A 23,223-nucleotide genomic window follows, 5' to 3' on the forward strand; every position below is an offset into this window, starting at 1 on the left:
ATTATGTACATCCAAATTACATGCTAATTAAATTAGAATCAAATCGTTCTAAATCGAAATCAAATGAGGTAGCGAGAATTAATCAATGACAACAACATAAATAGAGAGCTTCCTTCAGGGATATTTATTGTACCGATACGAGCAGGAGCCCCATCTGGGAGTCACCCGTCTATTTACTTTCGGAGTAGCAATAATTTATTGCTCGGCGTTAATTCTAAGCCGTGGGTCCGGCGGGGCGGCACACCAGAAAAACGGCCCGGGACCCCTCGCCCGAAGCTCCCCGCCGCCCTGCCCGCCCCCAGAGCCGCCCGACGGAGTGGCCGGGAGCCCAGCTCGTCCCGTCCCGACGCAGCCCCAAGACCCCGGGCCAAGCAGCAGAAGAGCGCCCGGCAGAGCCGCTCGCCCGTCCCGGGAGAGCCGCCGGTCCCCGCTCCGACACCGGAAAGTCCCGGCCACGGGTCCCGCCCTCCCCGCCAGGCTGAGGGAACCCCCTCACCGCGCCGCGGCCCCGCCGCCCAGCCCCGCAGAAGCTTAACCCTATTCCGCGGCTTTAACGAAAATAAATAAATAAATACTGGAGCAGAGCTATCGCTAGAGCTGCTCTTACCGCCATCCGCGGAGCGACAGCACCTCCTGCCGGACCCCGCCGGCTCTGCCGAGCGCCGCGTTCGGCCCGGGGCGGCGGTGCCCCATAGACCCGCGGGCCGGGGCGGGGCCGGGCGCGCGCAGCCGCCCCGCGCCGCGGGCGGTGCCGGCGGGGCCCGTGAGGGCAGCGGGCAAACACGGCCCGGACCTGCCTCGGCCAGGCCCCACAGCGGCACCGGCACAGCCCCGCTGCCCGGAGCACTCCGGCCGGGGCTCCCTGTGGCTTCCGTGCCGGTGAGGGGACATAAACCGGTCTAGGGAAGGTAGCGGGATCAGTGAGACACTGCCAGCACAGCCACATCAACCTTCCCCTGGGAAGATGAGTGGTTTGCTCCAAAGCTCTTCCATATGTAGTCTAAGACAGATACATCCAGAATGTCATTACTTTTCTGCCAGTCTTTTTCTGTGCGAAAAGGCAGGATATGCTGTTTAACTACAAGGAAAGGAGTGAAGTGCAGAGCCCTCCAAAGAGCATACAGCTGTGGATGTCGAGCTGTCCACTCTTTTTCAGGTGGGAGTCAATTGCATTGTAGTTGGCAGGATTCCTGAGCCAAACACAAAACAACTGGAGAGACCCTTTTTGGAACGGAGGCGCCTTCCCGATATTCCTATCTTCACTACTGCACTTAACACAAAAATGTTCTCCCAGAATATGCCTTTTCCCCTATCACATTACTCTTAGCTTACACGGAGGTTTTGTTTAGATTGCTAAAACAAGCATTTTTGCAGTCTCTGCCTGTTCTTTCAGAATCAGAACTTCCACACATCAATATAGGGGGGCTGACTCTACTGCAGGGGCTCTTTAACTCCCAGCTACTTCAGCAGGAATGCCCAGAGCAACCTAATGCAGACACACATTGAAAGAGGTGACATCTCTTAATGGCTCACCCTTTCAAACTCTTCACATGCACTTAAACGATAAGCCAGGTCACTTTCACCATGTATTATTATACTCTGCAGTGCTGAGAATCTTCTGAGTGAAGTGGAAGTGGACTGGTAATAACAGATAGTCCCATTTGTCCTGTGAGTGAGGAGGGTGAGAAAGTTGCTGGAATACCGAGTACAGTGACTGTTTCATGTGTCCACTAATGAATACTTCCATCTGCCACCCTGAAAGAGCAGAGAAGCCTTTCCTTTGCAATAAAAACCTTGTCAAGTGTTGCCTTGTGCATTTGTACTGACTCAGAACTCTAAAGAAGACAGCAATTATTACTGGTTTTAAAGAATAAGGTATTTTATTATGGAAGTTCATCTTCATAACAGTGTATGCAGAAAATGACTGACAATCACTAAAAAAAGGAAAAGGTTCATGAAAACAAAAGGATGACTATTTACACTAACTTACTACCACAAACAATGACATACATGAAACAGCTGAGGCAGTAAATATTCCTTTCATGTCTTGAGAGATTATTGAACAATAGCTTGACATTGTACTGACACATACCAACAGGGGTTCAAGATGTTGAGATAGCCCTGACCAAGCTGTACACTGCAGGAAGCCAAAAAATGTTGGCTATACGCTTATGTGAACTATGTCTCTCTGTTGTTTTAACTCCTGAAATTGATCTCTTACAGGGAACTTTAGGAAAAATGTTTCAGTATGAAAAAAACAAAACACTCTACAAGACAATGCTTTGATATCTAAAGCAATGATCTTATCCAGGACAATCTCAAATGCTTTCTCTGCTCCCCCTTGCAGTTGCATCTAAACAGAAATCATGGATGAAACCAAGAGTATTGCATACTGCTTTTAAATATTTTAAATTTCTAAACTCAGGTCTGTGAATTACTGCATGTATACAAGAGATATTTGCCAATAAGCGTATTTAGACAGTAAAAAAATACCTTAACATTTATACCTAATTTACAAATATTCCAACACAATAGAATTGATGCTGTTGGCTTTATGTAGGAAATGCTAGTTACAGAGGTTGGAAAATGAAGAGCAGTATGTAATTGAGCCCTTGTTAAAAGGTATTCATCAAAACCCAGAGAAATTCTTGTTTGCACCTGTCCCCTATACTACCTATTTCTTTTCCTCTCTCTGCTTCTGCTTCTACTGCGTCTGCTCCTTTCTCTGTGTTCCACTTTACTGCACTTGTCCCCATAGCCTTCTCGACATTTTTTCTTCTCTCTGTGAACATCTGTGCTGGGGCTTCTGGTTTCATTTTTCCTGTGCCGCTCTTCACCAGGGCTTTGACTTGGACTTCTTCTTATGTGCCTTTGCCTGGAACTGCTGTGATTTGAGCATGGGCTTTTCCTGCTCCCTTCATTCATCTTTTGGCTTCTACTATCCTCCTTTCTTTCAGTGTCTCTTGTGTTGGTGCTACGGTATCTGCTTGTGGACTTTCTTTCTCCCTCACAGGAGTTCCATTTGCTGTTCTCTGCAGAACTGTCTCGCTTTAAAAGCTTGTACTTCTCCCTATCTTTGTCCTTGTTACCGTGACTACTGGAGAGATCTTCATAAAGTTTTTCCTTCCTCGTTTTTGCCTTTCCTTCTGAATCACTGCTGCTGCTAGCCTCTGAAAACTTGTCTTTTTTTCTTTTCTTAGAATCCATCTTCTTTTTTGCTTCTTTATCTCTGTTGTCAGTCTCACTATCACTGCTGCTTCCTGAAGTCTCACTAGAAGATGAGGAAGAGGATCTCATCTTATGTTTCTTGTGTTTACTTTTGCTTTTTTTCTTTTGCTGCTTTTTCTTCTTTCTATCTTTCTTTTTCTTTTTCTTCTCTAGACGATCCAACTTCCTTTTATTGTCAAAATAAAAGAGTGGCACAATCAGACACATTAAGATGTACTAAATTACAAAGTCATTGTCTTTTAATGTTCACTACTTCTGATGACCTACACAGTAAATACAATCATTTTCATTAAAAAAAACATTGAATTCTTTTCCTTTTTCAGCAAAGTTTCATTTTAAAACTTCTAACCTGGCATTACCCATAGTATGTAATTCACAGCTGCTCCCTCAAAACAGGAGTAATATGATTTTTTAAATCTTTGATTTTCAAAAAGATAAGTAACTGTCAATTTGGGCCTTGTAACTAGGAATAAATACATTCAGTAGTGCTTTTTTTCCCCCCTTGTCAGGCTGCTCTGGAGACTTTAGAAAATCATTGCTGCTTTTGTTTGTGCATTTTAAAAAGGTATTTTGAAAGTGAAAAAAATGCAATTAGTATTCACTTTCTATTAATGATGAAAACTGAGATTAAAACATACATCTTTGAGTTCTTTAGGCAAATAATACAGATATTTCCAGTAACCTCTTTTTTCACAACTAGTAACTTACACTTCTCTATCTGTAAATGTACAATATTCTATCATGCACATGTATTCACTGCTATTCCACTACTTCAGTGTAGTTTTTATTTAGCTTTCTGTATTTATGCTCAGAATATCAGTGAGTGAATAGTGAAACTGCTTCCTGTATATGAAAAAAAAAGCTTCAGACTAATAAAACCTAAAGGACCCAAATACTTACTAAACTTCAGCTTCTCAAATATAAAGGATTATAAATATTTAAATGTGTTGGGCCAGCAGAAGTTCAAACAAAAATAACATTTTAAATTATTCTAACTACATACACAGTCCTTACTTAAAAGGAACATAAAACATGTTGACTATTTTCAGATAATTATTTATTACATATGTGAATACCGTGTGTACCTATCTACTCATGGACCTACTTAGCCATTCACCTTCCCCTCCTCCCACTCCCCACATATCTGACATCTTTCATCCTAAAAGCTTGTTTTATCTGCATGCCTCTATGTGATCTAGCCAGTATTTTTGATTTTAAACATTTTGAGGTTATTTCAGGATAATGTTGCAAATGAAGAGACAAAAAAACCCGTAAGTCACTTGGCACACAACACCAGTTGCATAAAAGCAAAGCACAAGAACCACATTAACTCAGACCCACAGGGAGCAATGAGCTGCAAACCCTGACACAAGCACAGGGCGCAGCTGGGCCAACCTTGGCCTTGGGGTACAGAATCAGGCTCAGTTCAGCCACAGGGAGAAGATAAACTTTGTCAAGTTGTAAACCAGTGAACAAGATCACAGAATTTTTAATCCCAGAAGAAGATACTGTAAACAACAGAATGCAGAATAATATTTTAAAATAGCAGCACAGCGTCTCTAGTGAGCCAATTCGTACTTCAGTATCCCAGTTAAACTGGAAATGAGCCCCAGTCAAAGGCATCAAAACTAGATTAAATAAAACAAGTAGATTAAAAATCATGCTACATGATGCCATTTGTGATCAAGTGTATTTAAACTAAACTCATTTTCTTCTGTACTGATGGTACTAAAAGGCACCAAGGAGTTACAGTGGCAATCATGGATGTAGTCAGAAATACTGGTGATACATATCCCCTCCACTAGGTACCAGACATACCTTAGAAGCTTCTGTTTTTGTTTGGTTGACAGTGATTTTAAAAATTCAACTTCTGGATCATCATCTCCTTCACTTGTAACAAACTCCTAGAAAAATGCAGTAAGACATCAGGTTCTTATAGATAAAAATAATATCTTCAGTCAGATTTCTGTTTTAAAAGTGGTGCCTCTACATACCTTATTTTTGCACAGACACAAATATTTGTATTACTAAGTCAGCATAAGAGACTGGTTAGAACAGAATACACTCTACCAAGTTGAAAAACCCTGACATTCTCTCTCAGAGCTGAGTAGGTGTTATAATGTGGGGGTTATACAACAGGAGTTATTACTAATGTATGAAAAAATCACTGCTAGGGAAAGAAACATTTCTGAAATAGTTAATAAAAATGAGCCAGTTTTGAAGCCCTTGATTCCCCAGGATAAGTCACTCCATTGTTATCACGCTTGGATGAATAGGTAAGATGCTAGTCCTGCTCGAACTCAGAGTAATTTAAGCAAATTACTTTTCTGTCTCGGTTTAGTCATTAGGAAAATGGGTAACACATCTACTTCACTGTAGTGTTATTAGTCTTTAAATGTGCACAAAGTCTTCTAGCAATGCAAAATACTGTAATCATATAATCTACATACAGTAACGTAATCAGCAAAGCAAAACTACTTTGAAGACCCTGAATTCCTCAAATTATGCACATCTGGTACACGACAGTTCTCCACAGTGATGTTTTTCATTTTAGCCACACTCAGAAGACGAAAGAAGAAATAAAGATTAAAAGCTCTTACAAAGAAATGCCAGAACACCTAACATAAAGCAAACATACTGATATCAACATGATTCATTTAACAGTGCCCATATGGTACATTTTTTGGGGTACATAGCTTTTTGAAAGGCAAAGGTACATCCATCTGTGGAGACACAATGAACTGTTGATTTACTGAAGATTTCAAGACCAGTTTATAGTCATCCCCTCTTTACAAGTGGTTTGACTATCCTGCCATATAAACACAGGTTACTTCAAGGAGTGTATATTAATCTTTCATTTTACACTTTTATTAAAGCACTTCAATTAGTAATATACTTTGATCTGTCTAAGTAAAGGCAATTGAACCATTTTCACTCCCAGAAATAAAAACTGGAACAATAGTGAATCAAGTAAAAAAAACCCTTCAGATATAATATTCCTGGCAGTAATTATTTGTGCGTACTGCCTCAAACTTCATCCAAAGGGTAGCACTGCATTACAAGTATGCAGCAGAAGCCCTAACCACCCCTTTATGAAAAATTCAATTTCTAGTCACCCAGAAGAGGGATTTAATTTATCATATGTGGTTTTAAAAGAAGTAATTTATGATTCACCATTCTGTATGAAACAAAGCTGGAAAACTAAGTTTTTTGACATTTTTCTACTAGTATAGCTATTCAGCTTTCCTATGGATATGCATATTTGAAAACATTAAGTAACAATTCACAAGCAATCACATTTAGATCTACAGACATTTTCAGCTTACTGGTAAAAAGGTATTACCTGTGATGGATCATTTGCGGTCAAGTTTCTCCCCAGTACATTTTGTTTCAGTGCAAACCCACTGTTTCTCATCTCCGCTATTAGCTCCGAGGGGTGCATTGATGGCCCTGTTCACAAAAATCACAGTTTGAATATATCATTTATATCTCTCTACCTTTTTTGGACTCCACAGTGGGAATTCAGTTGAAGCTTTGTTAAGTAAAATCACAGCTAAATCAACTCAATAATCTTCTGCTGAGCAAATAATCAGATATGATTTTCTAAAACAGCAGTCTGAAGATTCAGAATGGAAAATAATTGCATTTTTCTTTAAGTACAAGGGGATTCTCTTATGTAACTTTGTCATGTTGAAAACAATGTATTAGATAAGTCTAGTAATATATTTTTATTATAGTAAAAAAGCACAGGAGATCTAAATAAAGCACATTAAATAAGACTCAGGTGCCTCCTTTCCTTTAAAACAACGAGAAAATGCACCTCTAATATTTCACTAATAACTCATTTTTCATAATGACACAACATTAAAAAGTAACATTAGAAGAATACTTATAGAATATAAAACACATGAAAAATATTGATGTCCTTACTTATTCTAGGGATTGCTGAACAGATGTAGCCTCTAGACTGTTATCTCCTCAGAGATTTCTCGTTTTATTAGCTTAAAAACCATGTTATATTTTTCATTAGACTAGGTGTTGGCATTAGGCACATGATTTCTTTCTTTACAAGAATCTAACAATGAGTAAAATAGGGGATGTATTATGTATCATTCAGACTTGACTGCATAATTTACAAACCTTGTAACTCACTCTTATGCTTTAATTGAATCCCTGTGATCATCATAATGTAGTGTACTTGTCTGATTAGATACTTTTTCTTCACCCTAAATATTCACTCTCTTGTGAGGTCACTTTCAGTAAATTTCCTTCCCAGTTCCTTCACTAACCTTACTGTCAATGAACTGTGTAAGGTAGATCTAAATTTAAAAAAATGTAAAACAGGGCATGGAGCACACGTTTACTATTACTTCAGTAAACTACTGTAAATGGTAAGATTAACTAGCCTTATGAATGTACTGATCCTGCTCTGTAAGGCTTTCTTAGTTGTGAAGACTGACAAAACTCATACATTTTTAACACAGACAAATATGGAAAAGTAAAGTGAAATTTTTGCTATAAAAAATATATGGAAAGTAACATTGCACTTTCTTAAAAAAAAGTAACCTTTTTCTTAGTTTTTCTGTATAATATATTACCTCACAGAAACAAACAGAAAAGCAGGAGGGAATTAAACAAAACTTTGGAAATGGTTTAAGGAGCCCTGCATTAATGACTTTCTTTTCACAAGTTCCTTGTTTTGCTGGGCAAAAGAATTTTCAAATGAGATACTTTTTAGTCTTCCCTTGAGTTTACATTTTTTTTAAGTAGGGGGTTATTTCCCATCCCCCCTGTACTTTACCAAAAGTGCTTTTTCATTTTATGTGTTATAGTGTGCTTATAAACTCACAATTAATGAGTGTGTATAGGCCCCCATGTCTACATTTTTACATATTTAAAATTTCACACCTTGGTCTGCCTGCTGAAATCTAGTCTGGCTGGAACCAAAAGTAACATTAGACAGACACCTAATGACAGAACTTGGTACCAGAAGAGGCCTTGATTTGAAAAGTCCATATAAAACAGCCACACAATTCAGTCAAAAACCGAGTATGAGGAAGCCAAACAGAAACAAAGCACAGAGTCATGAAAGATTTCTCCATACCAAAGAAACCCAAACACTTGACCAATTCAAGCCTAGAATACCTCTATTATTCAAAGGCATTTCCTCCCTATTATTCCAAGAGCCACTGCCTAATGAAGTAACTTAACTAACTTCTTAGGTATTCCTCTTCAGTATTTCAGCATTGTATCTGTTTCGGTGTGTATCCAATACTTAATTATTCTCATTAGTAGGATTAGATCAATAGAGAAATGCAACTTGTCCAAATCTATACATCAGACTTGCTAAATAACCAAGATAGAAGCCCTAACCTTGCGGTTCCCTATGAGGACTATGGTCAGAATTGAGACCAGAGAGACATGAAGGCATATTGGCCTTCAAAAGCACAATTCAAAATTATTTTCCAAAAACAAACCTTTTTGGCATTTCTTGTGCATAACATTGGAAAGAGGCAAGCAAAATTATTTCTTCTTTTTTAAGAAAAAGCTTGTAACAAATGCCCAACACTACTGATATTTGTGTATCTGTCTCCTTGTATATTAATGATGTCAAAGAGAAATTCGTAGCTACACCTACAGTATTTTAGTTGCAACGCAGTATTACCATGATAAGGACAGTTACCAAACTACTGTTATTCCTTTTTTGTGGATGTATACAAGCTACATCAAATGCACCCACAGAAACTTGAGATTAAAGCTGTTTATGAAATAAAATTATTCCTGTTTTGGTCTCTCTGCAATTGTAAGGGAAACAGTAATTTGGGCTCAGCCTAGCTTGTGAGGAGATGCAAGAATCTCCAAGAAGCTTTATTAAGTATGTTATTTTTACTATAACTAAAAGCTTTAGAAAACACTAGGAAATGAGATTCAGAAAATAAACCAACCCCATAAATGAAAGTAGAGTCAAAACACAACCCTATTTCACAACCTTTCTGTGTGCAGACCCCAGGCAGGCATGACATGGGCAGCTGTCCAGAATGGTTGATTATGGAAGACACTTCCTTGCAGTATGGCATCTTTGCAGTTTGAAAAACATTAATATTTTTTAGGAGGATGAAACAGATGCATAAAAATCTAGACATCTGGGACATCTAGAGATTGTTTTCTACCTGGTTACAAGTCCAGGCTGATAAGTTCAATTAAGACATCATATTTGACAATGGCTACACAGCTTAACTGCAAACCTCTATTACTATTTACTTTCAGTACAACAGAACAACAATCAAGAAAATGTTTATTCTCATAATTAAACACCTCTACTTGGAATCAAAGGAATCAAATGCTTGGTGACTTCTTTCTCCCACCTCAACAGAACTTTTGATTTATATTTTAATGATGTTGATGAGAAAATATGATTTTCTTTGAAATAACAGTGATAGGTTGAGGTCTCTCAGGATTCCTGGGCACAGCTGTTTTATGTGACAGCATTGAGGCATGTAACATACTTACTTTTGAGATGCTTTTTCACAGAGTCCTAAAAGATGCCTAAATCTGTGAGTAAACTATCACATTCTCATTTCCATACTATAAAATTTATAAGGGTATTTTTCCTGGCTAATGTAAATGAGAGGGACAAAGCCTGTAAAAGAAACACTAAAAACTGAACCTCACTTAACAGAGATTAGAAAAAAGCAACTTCTCAGAAGTGTCCTTGGCTTACCTATTAAGCAGTTAAAGCTTAAACCTTGATGCCACCAGGTTGCCTGGTAACCCAAAATGGTAAATCTTTTCAGCCTGCCTTTGGCTTATGACCACACTTGTGTCTTCACCCTCTAAGACTGAGTCTAGTACTAGGTATACCTGGCAGCCCTCCGCTCCAGCTGAGTCTTTAAATGTAAAACAGAGGTAAGATTGAGCTGAGAGGCTCTCAGTTGGCTGAAATCTTTGGCAATGATGATAGCTTACTATTCTTGAACAGCACCCATCAACTTGCAGAATCATTCCTACATCAGGAGTGACATAGAAATCCTTTACATGCTATGAAAATCAATCTACTCATATAGGCATTCCTTACACACTTGTGAGACAGCCTGTGAAGAAGCTACCTCTGTGACCTCATGCCGGTGAAAACACCTGGAGATGTTATACCATGAGCTGGCAGAACTTTATATGCAGGTATCCTACAAAAATAGCTGATTGCTACAACTTCTGACAACTAGTCTCTCAGCATTCTTTCATCAGCAAACTAAAAATAAGTTCAAAGTTACAAAGTTTATTCATCTGTTTATTATTCTTCCTGAAACAAGTCAACAGTACCCTGCTATTTTTGAATCTGACTGTCAAGGTTATTTTCTGAAATTTGCATTTTGATAGGGGAAAAAAAAGAAAAGGGGGAAAAAAAAATTTCAAACTTTCCCAGACACCACTTGGCTAAAACTAAACCATTTATCTGCTTTAGAACTAATTAACAGTCTTGGAAAAACTTTTTGTCATATAGTGTAATTAACTGGTTTTGCATATGACATCACCATAGTTAAAGACCCACCAACGGATTTTTAAAGGGGTTGGTTTTGGGCTATTGTAATTCTCAAGAAACAGTGTTGTCATGCAAAAAGATTAGAGTTTCTTCATTCTTACTTTGCACAGAACTTCTTGCTGCACTAATTCTCTCTGTTATCTTCTGTTTAAGGTACTATTTAAGGATACAATTCAGATAGACTCAAAGAGTTGGGGCACAAAATCTAGAAACTCAAAACATGCAATGAAGTGTGAAAAGAATTTGAGTCTTCACAAAGCACTACCCGAGTACAACCTCAGCTTGACAGCTTTTGGTGCATCTTTATAATACTTGTACAATTAAATAAATAGAAGAGATGTAAATAGTTTTTTCTCAGGCATATATGAGCATCAATTACACTGGATTGCAGAAGAATATCATATTAGGATTTCTATATTAGAAATTTGCTTTTTTAGAACAAGGAGCATGCCAATTTCTCATCACAGATCTGAGATGAATTTAACAGAATCAGTTCTGCTTCTATTAAGCCATCAGGAGGGGAATACAGCTCTGGATTTCAATTACTTAAGTGCCTGCCTTACAGCAAGCTCTCCCACCCCACATCAATATCCCATGCCTGTCCCAGAAATCAGAGAAACCTATAGCTGCAATTAATTTTCTATTCTGTCTGTGCTTCTCTTGATGCTACAAATGCAGAGTGCATGTAACACTCCATTGTTTTCAGACTGTTTCCTCTAGGAGGCATGGTCACCCTTAGGAGAGCAATGCCAGCTGTAACACACCATCTAACAGGCCTCCACTACGTGTAAAACACATTTTTCTTATCATTCAATATGAAGGAACAGTATGCTAAAATACCTTTTTGTAACTACTGTGATTAAATACTACTTTTTCTGCAACAGCTTCAGTGGCAGTGAGGACAGACAATCATGTTGTGTTTGCCAGTATCACCAAAAACAGTAGTAGTTTCCACCTACTCATGATGCACAGTCTTGACAGTATTTGTCCAATTTACTGATTACAGCTTTCACTACTCTCACCAGTGCAGATAAGCAAACTGAATTACTCTTTGCAATCAATCAGGTTTTAAATGGATTTTTATTGTGGAATATAAATGGAAAGCAAATACATAAGAAACAATACTGTAAACATTACTGCCATTTTTGGCAGGGGAAATGACTGTAACCAGTTGTACTTACATTGTGGCTGCAGTTACAGAACTATATGATATATAAGGTTGTATGTATTTTTTGATTTGTATTCTATGTATTGTTACACAATTAAGTAGAGTACACTATATAAAAGTTAACTGGAAAATTGTAGAAAATACTGGGAAAAGTAGATTCTTCATGGTGACATTTTAATTGCAACTACTTACCTTTATTTTAAGTACTGCTCATTTTGCGTATCATCAAAACAGAGTATGTAGAATATGGCTTTTAGAACTTTAGCCTATTTAGAATAGGCTTTTCTCCCTTTCTGAAAATGTGTTCTGGCATGGGTATCTTTTAGTTTACAAATGTGATCATTTTAATCTAAAAACATCACCATCATCACCCATCACACTTCTCCTGACTTGGTAAGAGAGGTAATTTACGTGAAAATGTAAACATAGCAAACTTGTGTATCTGCTATCAATTTGGCAGTAGATGTCATGGCCAGTAAGCTCCATGCTCCCATGCTTAAAACTTAATTTATGAATCAAGGACAAGATACTCTCAAGGCTTCTCTTTTATTGCTACACATTTTTTGTTAACAAAGTAGGCCTAAAGCATGTTGTCAACATCCTTTCTTATAGGTGGCTTGGACCACATGAGACCGTAAGGACTCCAAACTGAAATTTATTTGGTTTTCTACACAATAGTGATACTAAAGCCATGCTTTGCTGTGGAAAAGAAGATAAACAAATACCTAGGGAGTACAAAAACATCTCTTTTGAATTAACTAGGCTTTAGAAAACATTCTGCTGGTGGGTTTCAGTCTGGCACATAAGCACATGAAGGATAAATGTACTATGAATGCAGAAGGCTGCCTTTTCTAGGTGAACATATGATACAATGCTTTTAATGCTTTGCTTTATTAAAACAGAAACTAACTTTAAAATCAGAATAGACAGTTGTGTCAATACATCCATATAACTTTCTTGTTCTGTCCACTGAGTTTTCTATGGCTTTTGTTAATATGGCTTAAAAGGAAATTGAGCAAAAATGGAAAAAAAATTACTGACTGAGTTTAATCACACTCCACAGTCTGTGAACTTTTACTGAGGTTGTGACAGAGATGAGAGTAGGCACTTATTTTATCTAAAGAACAAAGAACTATTATCAAAATTATGTGATCATGACACACAGTAAATTTATGCTGCCTCCACTAATTTAGAATCAATCATCTTTTACTGATAATTTTTTCATCTGTTTCAGAGATGAGTGCATTCAGACCATATTTACACTTCAAAGCAACTGCTGCAGTTGGCATTGAGAGAAATCAATGACTAAAACCTCTGGCTTTTAATTAGCTCTTCTTCAGAGGGCCTGCAGTTTAACTGTATTTAACACTTCAGCACAGAATTTTGGTGTAATTTGCCATGCTTTTGTGATGTGGTATTTCAGAGAAACCTGAGCTTCCTTATTACTTTTTTGGAGTAGTGAAAACCACTTAACATTATCAAACTGCTTTTGGAATCCATATTTATTGTTTAAATGCTAAGCACAACATTACTGAAAGAATCTGTATCTTATGCATTCACAACAAATACCAAGGCTTCTGAAACATAAATGGAGGATTATTCTAAAATGTGACAGTTCTTAAACTATGTGAAGATTTAGTTAAGGTTCCTACTGTTCACAATCAAAGGTCTCAGCTGCAGATCATAAAGGAAGGTTTCACACACTGTATGTTTCTACAGATGACCATTTATATAAATATTCACAGTTAACATATTCAAATACATTTTCTTGGTTATTACAAATTCAAGAGAACATTTTAAAAAATTCCTGCATTCCCAATACAAAGCAGACTTTTCTCTTTTGGGGAAAAAGGTAGCATATTTGTCACTGGGAAACTGCAGTGAGATGCAGTCATAATGTAACATAAACATAGATTTCATTTTTTGCTGTCTCCATGTGACTGGTAATTTCAGTGATCACTCTGTAAAGGTATTTCACCTAAAGGCACTCAGGAGATGAAAAGAGAGAGTGCAAACCCCAGAACTGGGTAATGAACCTTCAGAAGGCTGCACCTGCACAGCCATACCTAGAGTGGCTTTATCTTGGTAGACCATAAGATACTAGACACCCACACATGTTGCTCTATTAGATTTTACCTTTATTTGCCTGAATTTTCCACAACATGATAAGCACTTTACAGTACTTTTTCCTTAGTAATTCCATGGCATGGATCACATATGGAGCCAGTCAGCTGTAAGATATGCAAAGTAGTCCACAGCAGAGGAGGATGGCCAGCACTCTCCGGGCTTAGCTTTCATAGGCCAAGGGTGCAAGAACATCTTTTAACCTTACCATCCCACTTTTAACTATGCTATTCAAATAATTTGAGACACTAGCCTCACTTCCTAAGATAGTAATATCTTTCTTCATAAGAAAGAAACATATCCATAGTGGGTTGTTTGTTATAAAAACCATGTAATAGAGGTTGTAAGCATTCAAGCTTTCATAGCTTTTTAATCCCTCCCCCATCTGCCCAAACCATCATTGAACAGGACAGATTGTTTGCAGGAAAGAATGAAAGGAAAAAAAAAAAATTCTGTTTGTCCTAACTTCACCTGACCAAGAAAGTCACAGGCAATTTTGAAGTGAAATAACAGTATTATTCCAAAACATTTTGCACAGGACACCTAATGATATCTGTTCCAATCAAGTCAATCGCTTTTCAGGATTCACAACAAAACCTCACAAACCCCAGCAGATGCTGCTGGTTAATGAAAAAAAAGGATTGTAAAAATAGGCAAACTTTGAGATGCTAGAGAGCTGGTTTTTTTGCTGGTATGCATTCTGTATTTTCTACATGCATATATACACAGTGGCACATAAAGTCAGAAGCACAACCTATATTTTCATCTTGTTTGAACTTTGAAAGTTAGGATTTTATCAGTAAAACACTCTGCAAATCAGTTTAGCCCAAAGAAGCATTTTGATTGCCTAATTTACCTTTGTAAAGGAAAAGTAAATCTTCTAAGTTAGTCTCCATAAACCTCACAGCTGGAATATTCTAACACTACTTTGCAGTTTCCAGTGATCAAAGTAAGTTACTTTATACCTAAAACTAAGAATTTCATAATAGAAATAATGCAACACCAGGGGGTGCAGTTATCATGCAATAATTACACTCCTGGGAGATTACAGACAAGGCTGTACCCCAGGGATGTGATTATCCCATGATAACCACATCCACTGAAATTGCCTTATTGCAAAAATAATCTCTATTCACTGGTGAGATATTATTCAATAGGTGCTTTTTTAATGGTAAGATTTTTTTGTATGAATTACCAGCTAGATTAGTAAAATGGTCCCAGAAGCAAAAATAACCAAGCCACCATACCCAAGTTAAGGTACTGTAACTATTTTTGTTTGCTGACAAAGACAGCAGAACACAGTTCTGTGCCACAGACACCCTCTGCCCTGCAGTGGTTTCACTGGAGGAGACTGAAGGATGTGACTGGTCTTTGCACACAAAATATTCAACACCAAATCCAACATGGCAATTGCCAACCAGTTTTATGTGTTAAGAGGAACAGCACAATGTTTCACATCAGATTAAAAGGCAGCTATTCTGCTGAAATGACAGAATCACAACTTATAAAATTGATGGGAAAGAAAAAGCCTATACTGGCTTTTTTTTTTTTATATACATGATGTGGGGGAAAAAAATCTCAGTTTATAATTCTTCTTTTTTCCTTATGGAGAAACAGAGCAGGAACTTTAGATAAGTCAACTATATCAGACAATTTTTTCATTTATATGCAGTCAAATGTTTCCTCTGATACTGAAAAAAATAGTGAGTCCAAACAAGACATTTTGTTTCACTCTTTCTGAAGCAGGAAAAAATTAGAACAAAACACAAACTGAACTTGTATCAAGGCCTACTACCAATCTTTTACAGGGAAGCCAGAACATTTTTTAAAACCTACTTCTGCAGAAATTACTGATGCCAGTGTCCTTAGCACACCAGATTCAGAACCATGAAGCCCAATGTTCCCACGCACTGACTGGGCAAAGATTCATCACCAGCCAGGATGCTCAGCAGCACATGGACCAGAGCCTTCCAACACTGTGCTGATGCATGGTGTGATCTAGCAAGGGAGAGTATTTGCAAAGTTTGAAGAATTCTAACCTAAATTTAGCTAGGGTAACTACCACGCACTGCCTAAAAAAATTATTCCATTCAATTTGCATGAAAAGGATGTAAGATCGACTTCTATTAGGATGAAAAGATTATAAATCAGAAGAAATAAAGCACTACCAAGTAAGTAACTTCAAAGCAATAGAGCTCTTTCTAAAGAATCTAAAAAAATGCCAGAGATTTGCTCTTTAAAAAAAATGTTTAGTTATTTAGAACTTAAATCTGGTCCTTCTAATACAATTAATTTCATAAACTAATTGGAATCCTTGTACATTGACTACGGTACTAAAATTTTACTCTGGTTTCACCTTTCTTCCTTATTATATCTGTATTTCTCAGCTGTACACTTTCATTTATGAGACAATAGTTATATTTCAATTTCCTGAAACACCAGCTAGAAAGAAGTTTTCAACTACTTTCTAAATATGGCAATACTTCCCAACCTTTGAAAGTATCACATGATCTAGTAATTTAGCTGAACATTTTTCAATGCTTTGAGAGTTCATTGCAAACGTATCTTTATACACTGAGTTATTAAAAATTCAATAAATTTAGTACACATTCCAGACTGGCAATTACTATCAGTAATCACTGGCTATCCTTGAAATCCCTATTCATTGCTCTGTTCAGAGACCTGTGTTTAAACCTCTACATTTTACAGACAAACAAACAGCTTCAGAAAATTTGAATGAACTTTACCTGACCTTAGAAGCCAAGTAGTTTTGTACTTTTTTTTTCCTGGTGCTGACAACCATGATAAATGAAAACTGTGGACTATTTACATGTGTTTTACCAGCTTTCTAAGCATGAGGAGACACTTGTGACATGTGGAGGAGGGGCTGGTTGGGAAGCAATTCATGCACAATTCAAATTGTTTCTAGTGCAAGGGACTTCTTTAAACCTAATCATCAGTTCACAAAACACAGAAAGGTTTCATAAGAAGATGATCTCATAAAAAGTATTTGTCCCTCCCAAAGTAGCATTTTCTGGAGCTCTAGCCAGTTTAAAGAACAGTGTGGCAATGGATATTTTTGCTATTGTACTTTGCATTTGTACTATAAAACAATAAAAAATAATCAGGAATTTAGTCTATAAAGCAGCTTAGGAGTGCATGCAATTACTGATGAAGAGAAAGAAGCAAGAACAAACAGAGCTTGAGGAGGTGTATTGCAGAGAACAACAGAAGAATGTTCTTCTGATGGAGGTTGGAGGTGGAAACAGATGCAGCAGAGCTAACTGTGGATCTGCAGCACTGTAACAACTGGGCTGAACTCTCAGCAACGCAAAGTAATTATTCCCATCCCAGCCTACACATGACTGCTGTCAGGGTTTCAACAAAAACAAACAACAAAAATACTGTACTTTTTTTTAAAGTATATGACATAAGCTTCAAATACCATGTGGATGAATTATGAGTCTTAAGAGAAGCAAACTCTGAACTCAAAGAATTTATGTTGTCACTTAACTGTAGTGCTTCATTTACACACATTTCCAGAAATCATCAAAGGAGCGTAACTTATCTTGTTATTAAATCAGATGAAGTTTTAGAAAAGTTGATGAAAGGTTTGTATTTCTGAGGCTTGAAAAAGCAGACAACCTTTTATATGATGTTGTAATTAATATTACCACTTTCTCTAAAGCCTTGTATTTGCTATTAAATCAAGAACTTTAACCTACAGTGTTTTTACATAGTTTCCCTGGGAGAAAGAGAAAGTAGCAGTATCATTACAGCTGACTATTCAAATTCAAGAACAGCGTCTTACAAATTATATATACAAATCCTGATCTGTCGCCCACCCCTACTCCCTAAAAATCCTTCCTCAGCCTACAAGAGTCTAAGCTCAGCATAGCACACTGTCTTCTAAGTTCCAGAGTTGAAAATGAGAGGGCACTGGAACAGACTGAGAACATCTAAGTACTTTTACACCATTTTCCTTCATGCAAAATTCATCACATATGCTAAATGTTCTCTTTAGGCTTAGAAAGATTGTTTGAAAAGCCACCTGGGGGACATCTCTTCAAGTGGGAAACACCCACAGCAGTCAAACGTTGCCTACACCTATATAGATAGTTCAGTAAGGTTTGAAACAAGTAGTTATCCTTCTACTGACACTGCAGAGTGTCTGTATTACACTGTAATGAATAATAAGGAACACACATTCAGGTTTGTGCAAACATGTACAAATATTTTCTGCTTTCTCAACCAAACATCCCTAAAATTTACCCACATAATTTGAACTGAGGTGTGGACAGTGAGTTCTGTAGCACAAAAGCCTCTCTGACGTGCAAGAGCTGCACAAAATAATTCCACCATCAACAAATGCTCTAACCACAATTTTTTTCTAAGATAAGATTCATGCAAGAAAGTGATTTAATTTTATAACCAACTGAACAGAAAGGCTGAGCATGTCAACTACAGGTTGAGTAATATAATGGCATGATCATCAGACAATGCCTAAAAAGACAGGAGAGTAAGAGGTACCGTTTCCCCGAACTCAACTCTTCCAGGCCTCATCCCAAAGAAACTATGTATCTATGTGATCTAATTCTGAAAAACCAGATTGTTGGTAGGCTAAATATGTAACAAAACTAAGAGCTGCTACATAAAATAGATAACCTGAAGGAAGACAGAAGAAAAGCAGAAACCATCAAGTGTGCAACTCTAATGGTATCCCTGAAAATCCAAGACACAACACATGACTTTAAGGCACAGTGCAGCAAGGCTGAAGAGTCATCCATGCTACTGCATGTTTTTTTAACACACCCACATTTTAAGAAACTTAAAAGCATTACAACTTGGGTTAACTCACTGAAAAAAAGTACTGTATGCAAAAAAAAAAATTCAGTTTGAATGTTTATACCCATTTCTTCAAACATAAGCTAGCGCTAACTGCTGTGTGACTTCAAGTAACAGGAGAGCTAATAGAAGAAAAAAAAAATTGTAGTTCAAGAAGCAAAAAGAATGAAAGGAATGAAAGGAAACCAGACATTTGGAAATCTAGGTTTCAATTGCTTATCCACTTACACAATTACATATTTTAAAAAAAGCCCACAAACCTCTCCTTTTTACCAAGTGATTAACAAAGATATAATGACATATTCCATCTTATCCAAGCAGTTTGCTTAAATTTGAACTGGGACAGTCTTTGACAATCCACTCATTTTTTTGGTGACACAAATTTTGTCATTCTGATCTAATGTCTCATTGCAGCTTCTCAGTTTTAGGCATGGATAGGATCAAAGCAATACAGAATCTTTTTTAAATGAGTTGCTAAAAAATTAGAAAATCCGGTCCCAGTAATTTGATACAATTAACTCAAAATTGTGGATCCTACATTTGGAATTAACTATTTTCCAGAATTCACCAACTCTCTGAAATATGATAAAACTTCTAAAATTAAACATGATGAGCTTCCCCCATACGTCTAACAAGAACCTTTAAAAACCATTCATTGCCTACCTGAACCGTCACTGGACACTGAACTTGCATTGATTCCAGAAAGGCCAAATAAGGGACATTCTCGATCGGTGTTTATGTGACCCCACTTGTGGCATTTAATACATCTCACATTCCGCACCTAAAGGCAATAAAGCCAATTGACACAGTTCAGTTACCAGTACAGCCAAATGTTCACAGCAACGTCTGTGTCATTAGGCATAAGAGAAGCTTTTAAACCCACTGAACAAGAGATGATAAAATGTAGTGAACGTTCTGCATAGACAACATTTGAAATACACCCTAGACATCCACAGAGTGAAATTTATGTGACTTGCCTGGATGCCAAACGGCTGATCTCTGATGTTCATATCATCCTTAGCATATCTGTTACACAAACACGAAAGAAAACAAATACTCAATTCACTATTGCTTTTTAAAAGACACCATATACAAAACTACCTTCTGTTGATAAGTGTGCACCCATTTCAGAGGTGTAATTCCTGTAAACATTGTTTTTCATGTGTCAAATATGGATGTAAAAATCAAACGGAAATAAAGCTGAGCAAGGAAATAGTTCCAGGTTAACAGGTTTTACTAATTAAGAGTCAGGATGTGACAAGATCACACAAGTGACCTGCTCAAAAATATAACAGGGGAAAAAAGGGGACAAATAGAAAAGTATGTGAAAAATCCAGATATCTTACTTTTCTCGAGGAGCAACTTTTTGCCATTCAAATTTATATTCAGTCTCTCCTTCTTGCTATAAAACAAAAAATATGGTAAGTTTGAAGTTTTTCAGAATACATTTTAAGTAAGCAAGAAGAAAACATAAAATAATGTAATGAAATACCTCTTTTGTTTCCTCTTTGAATTTTCAGAAAGCAGGCAAAGAAAAGAAATGATGCATTAATTACATATGTAAAATGCAGATGGTATTCCCCCCTAAGCTAAAGACAAAACATTTTATCGTTTCTACTAAACAACAGTGCAAATACTCAGAAAGTAGCTTTATTTAGAGTGCACTTAAAAATAACCACTCTCTAGTATATAGCTATAAATCCTGTAAATCCAAAATCACCTTCTAAAACTTGTTACTTCTAAAATTTGTTACACAAATAAAAACTTCAAACATTTTTTGCAAGAGTAGCAACAATACTTACTTTTAAGATATTAAAAAAAAAGTTTAGCAATAATTGCTACTTTGAAATTACATTTCCTCCAAGCTTAAGAGATTACCACTAGAGCTTCTAAAGTTAAATAATTGCAAAACCTGGTCTACAAGAATGAGTCCATCCAAGCATTTCCAAGGGATTTCATGCAAATGGGAAAGGTGTATTTTATAGGGAACATGTTTTCTCTTAGAGAGAACATATTTTCTTACTTCTTCACTTACATTCAGATCTTGCTAAAATTAAGTGATTGATATGAGTGTCCACCAGGTATTTAGAAACTTCCATTTATGACACTACTAAACAGTCATAGACTCACCAGACACAGGACAGGCAGCACTTTTGACTATCGAATTTCAGCATTTATTATTTTTATAACTTCTGATAATTAATTTCTTGCTCTGGTATTTCCTGTGCTTGACAAGCACCAAGCTGCATTATGGGCGCAATGTTTAAACAAAAGCAACGTGCTATTTCTGTAAAGGAGTGCAGGCAGGCCAAAACAGGTTTGTGCAGACATGTCTGAGTTGCTGCCTTGGTGAGGTCTAGTCCTCATCCAATGGCTTTATAACTGGCTAAAGAAACACCCTTGGTTGAGGACAGAATCTACATTGTTTCCTGGAAAGATATTTTATCTGGTTGTACACTTCACATTGAACTGTTGCTTAAAAAAATCCCAACCATTGTCTTTGAATGAAATTAAAGTTTTGTGAGATCAAAATTATTACATACTGTATCTATATCTACCTATGTCTGTAGAGTCCCATAGAAAGAATTAAAAAAATCACACCTCCTATCATTACCTCACCATGAACATGTTATTTTCAATAACATACATTGTGCTTATTTCTTCAGAAAGTTTTTAGCTTTGCAGTACTCTCTGTCCACAATCAGGAAATTGCAATACCTTTCTTTGCTCCAGGTGGGGCCTCATACATGAAATTAAGACCATTCTTCACACGCTCATCACCCATAAGCAACCTAAATAAAAAGGGCATTTGGGATGTTACATGCAAAACAATCACACTGGCAACACTCACAAAAAAACCCAAAAACAAAAGTAGGAAATTGTTGTGATAACAAACATTTTTTTATTTGTTAATAAAAAAATTTATTTATTTGTAACAAAATCTGAGTATCAAAAAACCTGAGAGACCAGTCAATGCTTTTGCATGACCCACTGTGTACCAAAATTCACACATTTCAATCTCAACTGAAAAGTAGTAGGTCCAGAGTTACAGATTTCTGTGTGATACAAAAGTATTGTTATACAAGGTTACTGACTGTTCTATGAAATGTAGCATATTTTGAAATTAATTAGAAGATGGACACAAAACCACTTTAAAATAGTTCTTGTGACTTCTGCTTAATCAGACATCACTTAATGAATCAGTGCTCTCCTACTACTACTACAGTCAATGGGAGACAGTACTTCAAATTGCTCACAGCAATACGACCTTCACTACCATGAAAACAAGACAGGAGGAAGAAGTGTGCGATCTTAAGCCAATTCTCACCTATTGTCATAGGATTCCTGTTCTTTCAGATACTGTTGCATTAATTCTTCTTGTTTCTTCTTATCATATGAGATTTTCTGTTCTGCCATCCATACCTAGTTAAAATAATTAAGCTTCTACTTAAATACAAAAACTATTGAAAAATATGTTAGTGTATAAATAACTGGCTTACTCAATTAAAAATGATTAACAAGGGATGATCACCCTTCTAATTGTATAAAATACATTATTTTCATGCAGTATTTTAAAAACGAACTTCCCACAGCAGTAATTTTGGGAAACTCCAAGTTCCAACAACACTTATGCACTGAAAAGACAGGACAAAATTTGTTAGCTCAAAAGGAAAAGTAAGCTCAGAAAATACCCTGTGGGTGCCACTGCCTTCCCTGCAGTGACCCTTGCTCGGCAAAGTCTCGATAGACCCCAAGCCCCGGGTCCCCTCGGGGGTTCTTGGCATGGGCACACTTCTGGAGAGAACACCTGCAACCAGCTCGAGGCAGGTATGAAATATTGGGAAAACATGGGCACATCGTGACAGGTGGGTTTTTCCTGGACGGTGTACGCTGCCTGTTAGTCCTGATAATCAGGCGTTGAAAAGCCTGGGCCAGGAAAATGCGACACCCATACACACCTGGGAACGAGGAAACTCGAAGCTTCAAGTATTTCTTAGCTACTTTCCCTGCCTCCTCTTTCCTCTTTGCCCCAGCCCCGGTGCCACCCCACGAAGGTGAGGAGCACTGCTCGCGCCGCTGCGGTATCGGCAACCCGTCCCCCCGGGGCATCCCCAGGCCCCCCTCACCTTTTTGATGTTGGACTTGGAGGCGGGGTGAAAATCCTTCTTGCACATGAAGTTGGCGAATGACTTCCCCATGGCGGCAGAGGCGCGGGAGCCGCCGGCCCCCACACGGACAGGGACAGGGACAGGGACGGAGGTGCTCCGGAGCGGCCTCGGCCGGGCCTTCCGGGTCGGCGGGCGGGCCTTCCGCGGCTCCG

The 23,223-nt window shown here is 37.6% G+C and overlaps 1 protein-coding gene across 2 annotated transcripts; it reads right to left on the reverse strand.

Moving 5' to 3' along the window:
* Nucleotides 1-1,860: 1,860 nt before the first annotated feature.
* Nucleotides 1,861-23,187, reverse strand: CIRSR (corepressor of RBPJ and splicing regulator). 2 transcript variants are annotated; one of them, XM_005519811.3, is made up of 10 exons: nucleotides 23,030-23,187; nucleotides 22,231-22,325; nucleotides 21,621-21,694; nucleotides 20,395-20,408; nucleotides 20,249-20,304; nucleotides 19,880-19,928; nucleotides 19,566-19,683; nucleotides 6,572-6,678; nucleotides 5,047-5,132; nucleotides 1,861-3,394 (listed from the first exon to the last, which is right to left on the reverse strand). In XM_005519811.3, exons 1-10 carry the CDS (start codon nucleotides 23,099-23,101, stop codon nucleotides 2,671-2,673), a joined length of 1,395 nt encoding a protein of 464 aa, XP_005519868.2. In that variant the 5' UTR covers nucleotides 23,102-23,187; the 3' UTR covers nucleotides 1,861-2,670. The 2 variants fall into 2 exon arrangements, with proteins under 2 accessions (XP_005519868.2, XP_087914641.1); XM_088058515.1 differs by lacking the exon at nucleotides 20,395-20,408 and having other exon boundaries at nucleotides 23,030-23,073.
* Between the last annotated feature and the right edge of the window lie 36 nt (nucleotides 23,188-23,223).

This window comes from Pseudopodoces humilis, chromosome 8 (assembly GCF_049639895.1).
Source record: "Pseudopodoces humilis isolate 2021_Gansu_Grassland_sample_001 chromosome 8, ASM4963989v1, whole genome shotgun sequence".
NCBI classification, from domain to species: domain Eukaryota; kingdom Metazoa; phylum Chordata; class Aves; order Passeriformes; family Paridae; genus Pseudopodoces; species Pseudopodoces humilis.